Raw genomic sequence first — 12,689 nt, 5'->3', positions numbered from 1 at the left:
GGAAGTTTTATGTGAAGCTAGCATGGGAGGTTTTATGTGAAGCTAGGCTAACTAGCTCTTGCGGCTAATAAATACGTCATAATAGCTATTCTGATAATAGGCTACACAACATTTAGAAAAGTAGTATATATATATATATATATATATATATATATATATATATATATATATATATATATATATATAGTTTTGTTTTTGACAAATAGGCGTCTTGTCAGCTGTCTTATTTTGAAATCCATGCAGTCTCAGGAAGTGTAGATGTGTTTTCGTTGCTGCCTGTGCCCCGCCCCTTTTCTGAACTCTGTAACTTTTCATCAATGATTCACTGCGTCGGAGTCGACCCGCTGACCTTCCCTGTTGTTTTAAAATTAAAAAGACACTCCGAGACGAGCGTCAGCCTGCTGCAGCCCTGGCAAAGCTCTGTTGTCAGTCTACCCAGAGTCCTTGGCTGAGCAGCAAAGGACCATCACACTGATCTGCTCTTCTGCAACACAGGTAGGGAACCTAAAAATTACTATTTCTAATGGATAGAGTCTGTTCTCCTCCTCTATAACATGAGTTTTATGTTTTGGGGGCTACATGATAAACTTTATCGTTTCCTCATATAATTTATATTAGATTATGGTTCTGTACTTTAATTAAAAATAATGTATATATATTTCATGTTACTTGTGCTTATATGTCACATGCCTCTCTTGCAGCTATGCTGTTAAACATTTTTCAGTTTAGTCAACTAAGACATGTTTGTTAAACCTTTCATAAAATATTATTCCAATTCTGACGGATGATGTTGAAGATGCAGTAGCATCAGAATCGCTGGTTCATGTTTTATTTTCATATTTTATGACAAAATGATTATGTCACGTTAATTTTTTTCCAACCAGATTCCCCATTGCATTTTTTTTTCATTTTCTTTTTGTGGAGACAGACGAGTTATTTGTCAAGGTTTAGTTTATTTCTGTAAGATTAAAAGAGTAAAATCACATCTATTGATCAATATTTCAATATCCTAACATAACATTGTTATGGTACGGTGAAGACAATAACAATCCTAATAATATTTGATTGCTAATTTCATCTATGCACAACATATTATCATCTTTAGATCACTTGCAGTAAAAAGCTATAATTTGTACAAGTCTCCGATTGATTTTCCGTGTACATTATAGTTTTTATCCACATCCAAAATCTGCAAGGTTACAAAGGTCCTACCAGAGTTAATTATTAGCTCCCAGAGAATATAATGCTCCTTGACATGGCTGTGACATCTTCAGACGAGTTCCTGATAACACATAAACAAATTGTGTTATTAACAGCAACACCCGTCTCATTGGATCAAGCTCAGCTTTCTTTATTTACATTATCGTCTGGCAAGAACACCATGTGCCGTGTTTCCATGTAGCTGGAGGTATTTGCAGAGCCCCTGTCGAAGGGAATGCTGAACCGGGGCCAAATAGATTTGACTTTGCTTCGCCAGCCTGCCTGTCCCAACTTTATCCTTTCGTTTTGGCAGCGTGCGTGCGAAGGCATAAGTGAACAGATATTGGAAAATGATTTGCCTTCTTACAGATTTCTTCCGTTTTTGCTTTTTTTTTGTCAGACCGAAACATTCAGGGCTATAAAACTAATTTTGATATGAGATAAGCTAGCCTAGGTTAATAGATAAAACAGGGTCCAAATAATTTATCATTTATCAAAGAGAAAATTATCCAAACCTTTTTAAGTTAAGTAATTACCCACTTAATTAGAGTAGCCGGCTTACCAAAATTATTCCGGGAGAGCTTTGTTTAAAAACCCTCTAATGTGGCTGAATTGTAAGAATTCAGCAAAGCAGAGCGGGGCAACATTTTCCACAGTGATATCAAAGACTTATTTCCAGTTGCAACAAATACTTGATGTCCTCCTAAACATAATAACCGACAAAACCAGTTTTTAGTTTTATGGGGGCAATTGCTTTTTTTACAGGAAGGGCATGTTGGTTTAAATAGGTTTAATACTTTAATAAATGAGCTCATAATTTGAAAAGTGGATTTTATATTTACCCTTTTTTGGATATTAAAAAGTCTTTCAAATATTTAAGGGCAACATAGAGAACAAAAATAGAAGACATTAGTTTTTGCCTTATTTTTCACAGCACTGTAGTTTACCATCTACTGTGTATAATATTGTGTATTTACACACGTGTACAATACAAATACAGAAATATAGAATATTGCCTTTAAAGAGAAAAGCAAAATTATTCCTAGGTCTACTAAAAAGGATAGAGCATATTGGTTATTACAGTTACAATAATGTTATCTATAACACCAATACAAAGTGATTCTTTTAGGTCACAATACAAATAAAATACTATTTGTTGCAAACAAATAACGAGTTGTTATAGAACACAATATTCATACAATAAACACCCTAAATATATTAATAATTTACAAGCAAACGTGCATTACACAGAATAGGATGGTAAATGGTAAAATGGTAAATGGCTTGTACTTGTATAGCGCTTTATCAAGTGCAACAACCCCAAAGCGCTTAACACTATAGTTAGTCATTCACACCCTGACGGTGGTGAGCTATGTTAGTAGCCACAGCTGCCCTGGGGCGGACTGACAGAAGCGTGGCTGCTGTACATTGAAACCAGCAACCCACCTGTTACAGGACGAACTCTCTAACTCCTGTGCCACTATCTCCCCTAAAAAAAAAGATAGCCTTTAGCTGTTCTGCTCTTTATAGAGTAAGACAAGAACAGCAAGCTACGGTAGTTAATAAGTCAGGCTGTCTGCTCAGGTAGCCAGCCTGACGTTAGCTGCTTTACAGACATGCCCCTCTCAGCTTCCCATCTGTGGCTTTAAAGCCCTGTTAGCTCAAAACAAGTGATTGGTAGGTTGATGGCCAGCATGAGGACTACGATAATAAGACTTCTTTTTGTTAAATGAATAAATTGTTAAATTGCCAATATGTCTAGTTGTTTTTAACCTTTAAACATCCAATTTCATAAAAATAGCAGGATATTGTGGGATTTGGTACTTTTTTCTTTTTTTATGGGAACAACCCAAATACTCGACTTTGGTGCTCAACCCACTAATGCATTTTGTTCCAAATGTGGCACCATTTAAAGGGGAATAAAAAGGCGTCCCAATTTTACAAGATTTATCACCAAGAAGCACCATAACCACAAACAAGAAAACCGTGTCTCATCACTTAAGGAGGCATTACATAAATTGTTAGTAATTTTCTGGTCACTTAACAGAATCCAAACAAAACCCTCGCCTCATTTTATTATTATTAAAATGTAATCTTCTACATTATGTGCTCATACAGGAAAGTCAATATTAAAAAGAAAACTCTGATGTCCCCACAGCAAAAAGAAAGATTGCACATTCTTATCCCAATATAACCAACAACGTCCCTCGTTGTCTGTCTGCTGTCCCACCATGTCATTCCCTAGAAACAAGAACTTCTAGTTGGTCTGGATCCTTAGGCTGTCACACAGGAGTCAGCAGACGATCATACACACAGAGCACACTCAGACAGCCAGGGAAGAGAGGCCTCCAGGTTCATCTAAGTTAGAGCTGAGGAAGAGGAGATTAATGGAAGGAAAAAAGGTGGAAGGCATGTTTTAATCCTGAACTGTTGACTGAACCCCGTCTGTCATCCAACAGGTTTGGTAAAAACGGCAATTCTCCAGGTCGACCGGGAACAACTAAGCCATGGCCCACTGTAATGTGAGTGTTGTACCGTTAAACAGTGCTTTATTGTCTAATCTTTATTTTAACCAGTGTGCTGTTTGAGCACTTGATATTGGAAAGATGCCTGCTGATTGGTTTAGACGTCACTATAAAGTATAACCGCTTTGTTTAACAGGTGTCTTGAGACCTAACTATAATACTTCTGCTGTATTTTATATCACATTATGATATGTATTTGCTGTTATTATTAGAACCTTTTTAATAAAGAAAAAAAGCTCAGAATTACTAGTTAAAGCAATGATTGAAACATTCTTTTGATAAGGAGGATCATTTGATTAGGAAGTTTAAGCTTATAGCATTTTTATTAACAAGCTGTACGACTCAGATCTTTGTTTTTTTTACCATCGGACTATTTGATTTTTTCCACTTATCCTCATTTAAGATCAATTTGTTGCAATTATTTTGTCTCAAATGAGACAAGATAATTGCCTATTCTTATTATACACGTCTTTCAGATTGAATGGTCTTGTAGGATTGATGGAACAGTTTAGAAGATGCTGTTAGGTTTGTCTAAAGTGCGTAATAAACATCATAAAGCAGAGTGCGGAGAAAAGACCCGAGGCTTTAGTTTTTGAATACCTTCATTTGATGATCTGTTTATGTTTGCTTTGATAATTGTATGCACTTTTGTGTTTATTTTTCTCCAGCTGCGGTCTTCGTCCTCCCCTTCTCATGACGATGTCAATCTGGGGCCTTCAGCAAACCCACAGTCAGTAGTTTTGCTCTTTTTAAACTGTGTGAATCAGTACTTGTATTTTGTGGACAACTTCTGACCCATAGAACAAAAGGAAAAAAGTGTGTGTGTATATAAAACTGCCAAAGCGGATGGGAGACTTGCCTAGGAAATTACCCTGAGTCCTTAGATAGCAATGTCTCTTTCTCAGCCCACGCTCAGTTTCCATGGTAACCAGCTGCTGTAGCCTGCCAGTCAATGGGTGGCATTAGTCTCATCGCCTCTTTTACTGTTCTAGTTTTACCTCAGATATACACACTAGCACCAGGATTTCAAAGCAGACTTGCCACTCTTTGTTTCTTGACATAAGATAGTTGCCAGCGCAGAGTCTATGTTCAGCTGGTTGAAAGTAAAAACAGTCAAACAGAACACAGCAGTCTCTTATTTGCAGGTTTACAGTCTACAAATATCTCCACAATTTATGCAGATCAGCTCAAAGTTCGATTTAGTTATCTGTTGTGCTGTCCAACCTCTTTCTCCAAGCACACCGCATTCTGTGCATCCTCAGTCGGTCACCCTGGTCACTTTGGATGCTTCTTCAGCATCTAGTCTTGCAACCTCTTCTCCTTAACAACCTGTCTGCCGTCCTCTCTAGTTAATTGTTTTTCCTCAATTCAATAAAAAAAAAAAAGTAAAAAATTTAAACTATAGCCAAAAATCAGCTGTATTACTTGAGTTCTGCACAACATTTCACAGGATTCCCTTTTGAAAAATTGTTTTGGTTCTTTAATTTCGATCACTTTGCATACGAAAATCCTGTTCCCATCAGCTTCCTCCACACTTCTGTTTCATTAAAAAGACAAATTTCTCAATGTTAATTGTACTTTTTTCCCCTTTCTTTCAGGGTACGTTCTTGCTGCTTAAACCGCTTTTTGAGACTCACTTTATGAGTCATTCAGTAATTTTCTGTCCATTTTTTTAGAGAAAAATGTAGTAAAACAGGCTCAGATCTGGATGCCCTCTGTTAGTAAGTTCCCAGAGCGGACACAGTTCTTTTATGGTTTAGAGGGATTTTCTGTCACTAAAATAAGTCTGCCTCCACCTCATAAGTCAAGAGGAAATTTTTCTAGCAACCATCTGACTTCTTCATGTAATGTTTAACAAACTGTGGAGGAGAAGCTCCGGGTATTTATTTCTAAAGCTTGACATTTAACAATGTGAGACTGGCCTCTAGTTGGATTCGTGTAACTCTGGGCTTCTCCATGACCTCAGGAATCTTTACCTACCTCACCCTGGGGTTGCATTTCTTCCCTGGCCACTCCTAGGAAGGGTTACTTCAGTCAGACTCACTGTGGAAACTTTACGCAAAACGATTTGGTCCATTTTGGGAGCCGTCTGCTGAACAACTCTTTTTTTTTTATTATCCCATCAGACCTTCTTAACTGTACCATGATGTTTGGAGGAGTAACAAACACTTTTTTACTTTCAAGATCAGACTTTGATTGCTGTTCCTCCGTGGCCTCTCTAAAATGACTCTAATTTGATCTTATTACATGAAAAGAGCTTTTATCTGCAGATTTGCTTCCAGAAGTTCACGCGTCATTTGTTTCTGAGAAGCGCTGTATACTTGATAATTTGCAATAATGGATAAATGCCAGTAATCATGGTTTGAGGATAAAGTCTTTTACTTAAAAAAAATAACAAGTTTTTATTTTGATTTGTACTTCTGTCTTTTCCCCTTTTGTGAAAATAGATCATATTAGGAGCCTCAGAGTTTATTGTATAATCTGGTATGTAAAGCAACACAGATCATTTAATGATTGACTTTTCTGTTGTATTAGCGCCAGACCAACTGACTTTGACTTCCTGGCTGTCATTGGAAAAGGAACCTTTGGAAAGGTAACACTGAATTAATGACTTATTTATACCTTTAATGTTAAATGCATCCGCTATTTTTGTCTTGTTGTTCACCTGCACACATGTTGAGGTATGTTTTCTTGGCTAGATAACAAGCCATGCTGCAGGTTTTATTTATTGTTCTGATAAATGAAGACGTTTTTATAGTTATAAAATCAGATTTTACCCTGACCTGGTGCGATAGAAGCAAGAGAGTAAGAAATATGTTTTTTAAGACAATGATGTCCTACTCATAACTCAATCTACAAGTTAATGACTGTGCTATTTGCTGAAATCCAGGCATTCTTACTGAAATGTATTAAAATTTTTAAATCTTGGAGATTTTTAATGTTAGTGTTTTTTGATTTATCCATAATTTTGCCCTGTTCAGTCACGCAAAACTCTTGCTTCTAAATATGGCCATGGGCTTTTTAGGTATTATTTTTTGCTCATTTAACTGTTTCTCTTTTGCTGTTCATAATGGAAATATTTGGCACACGTCATGCTCTCTAACACCTATTCTATATCTTAAGGCATCTCCTTAGCAGTTACATGGACTGCTAATGGAAAATTTCTTACTGCTGGTAAAAACCACAATCGTTCCCTCTGGTTCATTGTATAAGGCCCATCCCAGATTTTACTATCTTTGTTTGACCAAAGCCCTCAGGAATGTTAAAATGAAGTCATAAATCTTCAAATTTCTCCTTTCAACTTAGGTCTCCATTCTTCCGATCACTGCTTTTGCAAACACTTTGGTGTCTTTCTTTTTGGCTGAAGTGATGAGGCCTTTAAAACTCCCAAAAACCCAACTGGACTTTATTCTCAGCTCTTTATACCAGTAAGGTCTGTCTTACTGGTAGAAACATCTGCTTTCTATAACAACAAAGCTTGACCCATCTGTCTTTCTTCTCCAAACAAAAGCTCTGATGATTGTACAATCACATTTTTCTTGTTGCTTTTTAAATCAAATTGAACATAAAACAAAAGTGTTACATTTGGTAACATTTACTGTTAAGTTTTCTTGGCCAAATGGACTCTTAAAAAAACTCTTTTTACTAAGTCTGCTGTTGTCAAAGCAGGTTTTCCAACCATAGTGGTCCCTTGCTTAGTTTCAGGTAAACATCATAAATGGGTCAGGCCCTTTTTACCACTCAAATCTTTTAGCTTTGCGCACTTTGAGGTCATCGAGGTTAGGTAAGAAGAAGTTCCTATCGATTCCAACGAGGAGGCAAAGAAATAAACAACTCTGTGTAATTTTTTAATTCCCATCCTGAAATTAATTGTTAATGCTTCAACCAACTTGATTTTATTTTTTTCCCAATATTTTTTGTGTTTACATTTTTGCTTTTATTTTTCCTTATGTTCTTTTTGGTTGGATGACATTTCAGCCAGTTCATAGTCAGAAAACAACTAAAGATATGAGATAAACTCTTGATTTCTTGGAGCTCCTTTCTTAAGCCCCACTGAAAAAGACATCGGTACTTTCATGTGACGTGCTTTTATTTCTTTGTGTCAATCCTCCTAACATTTCTGAGCATTACCCATTCCCAGAGATCGCCTGTCAGTGTTGTGTGCACCTATTTGGTGAAATCTCCTGACGGCAGTGTGTTGAGATGCTGGTGCAGAATATTTACTAAACAAGCCACTAATAAGCCTACAATCATGCAGGTCCTGCTTGCAAAGCTGAAAGCCGATAACAAGTTCTACGCGGTCAAAGTGCTGCAGAAGAAGATCATCCTCAAGAAAAAAGAGGTAATTCAATATAGTGTGACTGTTTCTGTTTATATGTTTATAAAATTATGTTTATTCCCAACAGCTCAACTGTTAAATACACCCAGAACAATGGCATCTTTTCATAAATCAAGCATCAAGTAATCAAAACAGTTTGCAAATTCCAGGATAATTCCAGGATAAAGCTCCAAGCTGTCATTAAATCCAATCATTTTTGTTTCTTTTAATTTTACATGCACTATATTTAAATGTGATAGGAAAAGCAAATAAATATGAGAGCAGTTTTCAAGCACACAAAGAGGAAAATCTCTGACTGTGGGTGATATCTGTAAGAGTTATTAGTAAACAGCGTTCTGACCCAGCAAGAGTTGATCCGTATCTTATCTAATCTGCAGCCTGTTCCGTACAAAGGACACATTTTACAGCCCGCAGGAAATAAACGGGGACACTTTTGTGTTTGTCGAACAACAACACAACGAGAATATCCTCCGAAAAAGAACCAGATCCTCCACTCACCTGGAGTGCTCTGTTTTGCTCTAGATAAACTGATACACTGTCTTTGGAAAAAGCAGTGTTTGTTTCCATTCCTCTTCTCGTGGCGAAACACCATTTTCTGAGAATAACGTTCTAACATTTAGCTTCAAAAGGCTACTCATCGCCTCAGTTTTCTGTACCGGAGACTCTTTTTGTGCATCTCTCTCTTCAGTTACTATAACTTTAGTCAAATTCCCCCAAAAAATACAACAAAAAAACACAAAAATTAGAAAAATCAAACAATCCAAGTATAATGTGTTTTATTTAAAAACAGTGGCTTGTCAAAAATAAAAGTTGATAAATCAACTTAAAGATAAGAATTTTTTTAACAGTTCAGTTTATCCACATATATGGAACCAATTCCCACGCAAAATGTCATCTCAAGACAAAACATTTACTTCACATCAAACCGTGTAGAAATATAAGCCCAAGTTAATTCACTTGTTACTAATACAACATTTTAGTCAGATTCAGATACAATTACATGCAGCTCAATTCATAGCAAATTATAATACAGTGCAGTCACATTCAGTTGGTAACTTAATGTCAGAAGTCGTCCCTCTAAGGACGACTTTCCAGTGATTTCTTCTCCTGAGCAAGCATGGGGCAACAGTGGAAAGGAAACACTTCCTTTTAACAGGACGAAAGCTCGTCAGTATGGGCGACCATCTGTCATGAACAAAGTCAAAACCACAAAAGTATTCAAAAAACAAAGAGTACACAAAGTTAATGGCAGTCAACAGTGTCGGTAATCGGTTAAAGACTAACCTGTCCAGGAAAACGACGCAGCTAAACACTACTAAGATGGCCATGTTTGCTGTGTCCCCATAACATGTTAGTTACAGTATACAGCACAGTAAGAGAAACAGGAAAAAGACAGGTGACTTTGCATTTTATAGAACAGCGAGGCCGAGTTGTGAACCGTGTCATAGAACATGAAGCGTCAACAGCTTCACGAGATGCAGGTCACACTTAGAAACATCCGCTCCGTCATCCAGGGCAAACCAGCCACCTGACCTCATCTCTCTTTGTCATCTCATTGTACAGTATTTTGTGAGCATAAAGTCAAACTACTACAGTTATTTCGGTATCATACAAGATGTTCATTTTGTTCTCCTCTTTTAGCAAAAGAACATCATGGCGGAGAGAAATGTGCTCCTGAAGAGCCTGAAACACCCATTTCTGGTTCGGCTCCACTACTCCTTTCAGACCGCAGAGAAACTCTACTTTGTGCTTGATTATGTAAACGGAGGAGAGGTACGTGTTTGACAGTGAAACGCAACGACATGACAGAAAATCTTTTTTTTCCACACTAAACTTAATACAGAACCCGGACAGACACTGGTGTCCTAAACATGAACGTCTAGTTTTTGAATGCTGATTCAATTGTATAGCAGGAAACCCTCAATATTCTGTTTTTAATTCATTGCAAATTTTCATTTAACAGTACCTCAGCTTTTACTTTTATTTTGCTCATTGTTCTTTTTATTTTTTTTATTTTAACCCTTGTATTTAAATAGCATTTTAGACAACATGCTTAAAATGTTACCCTCATATCAGCTGTTCGTCCTCTAAGTGTCGCGTTGCTGTTGTTTTTTTTAGTGTCGCACTATTACTATTTTAAAAGATGAATTTCCCTCTTTTCCTCCTACACCACTCGACCGTCTTTGCTCCCTTTGCGTCACGTAGTTCTGATTTCATTTCCTCCGCAGCTCTTCTTCCACCTCCAGAGGGAGAGATGTTTCTCGGAGCCCAGGGCGAGGTTCTACGCCGCTGAAGTGGCGAGCGCTATCGGCTACCTTCACTCTCTCAATATTGTCTACAGGTCGGATATGTCAGACGTGTTCGCTTCTTAGTCGACTCGAAATGTAAACCGTCGATAACCACGCGTTTTGCTCTTGTTCCTGGCAGAGATTTAAAACCAGAGAATATCCTTTTAGACTCTGAGGTAAGCCACTGAAAAACCCTCCCTCCCTTCCTTTGAATTTCACATTCAGTACGGCGTGGGATTGCATGTGTCCCGTGTCTGCAGGGTCACGTGGTGCTGACAGATTTTGGCCTGTGCAAAGAGGGCGTAGAGCCAGAGGGAACCACCTCCACTTTCTGTGGCACCCCAGAAGTGAGTGGCAAGTACATAAAATGTTATCATTTTATTACGTTGGGGGACAAATGCAGGCGACCTGGCAAGATCCTCCTTTTAAAACATGTCATTTTTATTACTGACAATTGTGTAATAGTGGAAGAAGCCAGCTGTCTTTCTTTCCTTTTATAAATATCTTTACTTGGTGATGGATATATATTCTCTTTGTCTGAAGTACTTGGCACCGGAGATTCTACGTAAGGAACCATACGACAGGACGGTGGACTGGTGGTGTCTGGGAGCAGTTCTTTATGAGATGATCTATAGCCTGGTACGTGTTCCCGTGTGGCCAGTCTGTGATCCAGAACATTTAGAAACTGAAGTTTTTTTGCCAAATCTGTTTGACAATAGCATCCAACTCCTGCTTGCTCGCTCGTACAAAAAATGTATTCCTCTGTTCAGTCCCCCACCTCACAGAATGCAAACTGTTCACTAATTTTACACAAGAAAATAGTTCTTAGTTCTCTTCCATCATTTATCATTCATCTCATTTTATCATTTCACCTTATTTATCTCCTCCCAACTGCATCACCGCTGAACCCCTTTGCTTGCAACATGTATATTATGAACAATTTTTATTTATTTCTGCATCTGAACTGTGATCTGGAGAAAAGATTTCTGTTATTGTGGCTTATCTGCATTTTCTTATATGTTTACATTTTGAGCCGACTTATATATATATATATATATATATATATATATATATATATATATATATATATATATATATATATATATATATATATATATAAATATACATACATATATTCATCGTAGCTCTTCCTCCACCTTAGCCTCCGTTCTACAGCCGGGATGTTGGGGAAATGTACGACGGGATCCTCCACAAGCCGCTGCTGCTCCATCCAGGGAAATCTGAGGTCGTCTGCTCTCTGCTGAACGGTCTTCTACAGAAAGACCCACACAGACGTCTCGGAGCCATTGCTGACTTTGTGAGTGTTAGCTTGACCTAAAAATCGACAGGATTTTGTGAGAAGATTTATGATAAATATTACATTAATTAAGTACCAGCCGTGGCTGATATGGCTGGAGTTATTCCTTTTAGAAGAAAAATGAAAAATAACGTCATGAAGGCTTTTAACGCCTGATACATTTATTCAAGTGAATTGATTCTAATGAAGAAAAATAAATATTCGAAAATAAATGTAAGCTAACAACCTTTTTTTTGCAGTTAGAAATAAAGAACCACCCCTTCTTTGCTCCAATCAACTGGGATGACCTTTATCACAAGAGGATCACTCCTCCTTACAACCCAAATGTGGTAGGTTGTTCAGCTATGTCTTTGTAAGCTGCTTAAATGATTCATAAATGTCTGTTTCCTTCTTCTAGCAAACTCCTAGACCGATAATCAAACATCTTAACATTGCTATCCATTATATTTTAAAGACACAGCAGCCTTCACAGTTATTGGCAGCCATGATAGATTTATCGAAAAGCCTCAAATTATGGGTGTCAAAATTGTGGCCCTTGGTCTGATTTTGTGTGGCCCCAAAACTGCAATTAAAGAATGATTTACCCCACCAGCACAGCTGGTTGCAGACATTTTCTTTTGAATTAGGGCAAAATATTACAGACAAGTTCAAATTCGTTTAGAGTTGTTAGGTGCAGTACAATGTATTTGCCTTTTCTTAACCACACTTTTTACATTCTGTTGAATTTCATAGTAAGTAGGACCATATCTATCCAATGACTTTTACTCAAATGCAGACTTTTGTGCACCAGAATCTGATTTTAATTAATTTATTAAACACACCAAATGTTTTCAAGGAAAGACTGACCCAAATCCGGTTCTAATTGCTGAGAATAGACAATTTTTCCCCCCAATCAAGGCCAAAATAATTTGCAAACTGGATGACCATCTTTTATTCAGGTTAATGTGCAAACCCTTTTTATGTTTGGATCTACGATTACACATCCCTTTCTGACAGAAAATCTTGTTAATTTGTTTAAT

At 37.3% G+C, this 12,689-nt stretch overlaps 1 protein-coding gene across 2 annotated transcripts in view; it reads left to right on the top strand.

Annotated features, from left to right (window-relative positions):
- The window catches only part of sgk2a (serum/glucocorticoid regulated kinase 2a), a 35,896-nt gene that overhangs the window by 20,459 nt on the left and 2,748 nt on the right, over positions 1–12,689 (top strand). The window contains exons 1-12 of one of the 2 annotated variants that reach the window (XM_012877253.3): positions 318–495; positions 3,660–3,722; positions 4,394–4,455; positions 6,261–6,318; positions 7,984–8,067; positions 9,706–9,837; positions 10,293–10,405; positions 10,492–10,528; positions 10,613–10,699; positions 10,896–10,991; positions 11,515–11,670; positions 11,910–11,999. In XM_012877253.3, the coding sequence (XP_012732707.1) occupies positions 3,708–3,722; positions 4,394–4,455; positions 6,261–6,318; positions 7,984–8,067; positions 9,706–9,837; positions 10,293–10,405; positions 10,492–10,528; positions 10,613–10,699; positions 10,896–10,991; positions 11,515–11,670; positions 11,910–11,999 (930 nt within the window). In that variant the 5' untranslated portion in view covers positions 318–495; positions 3,660–3,707. Of the gene's footprint in view, positions 1–317; positions 496–3,659; positions 3,723–4,393; positions 4,456–6,260; positions 6,319–7,983; positions 8,068–9,705; positions 9,838–10,292; positions 10,406–10,491; positions 10,529–10,612; positions 10,700–10,895; positions 10,992–11,514; positions 11,671–11,909; positions 12,000–12,689 lie in introns of those variants that run through there. The other variant, XM_036135692.1, reaches the window with a different exon arrangement.

The sequence above is a fragment of the Fundulus heteroclitus genome, chromosome 1 (assembly GCF_011125445.2).
Source record: "Fundulus heteroclitus isolate FHET01 chromosome 1, MU-UCD_Fhet_4.1, whole genome shotgun sequence".
NCBI lineage: Eukaryota > Metazoa > Chordata > Actinopteri > Cyprinodontiformes > Fundulidae > Fundulus > Fundulus heteroclitus.
Note: the sequence above shows the minus strand (reverse complement) of the source record. Positions and strands in the feature narration are given on the sequence as shown.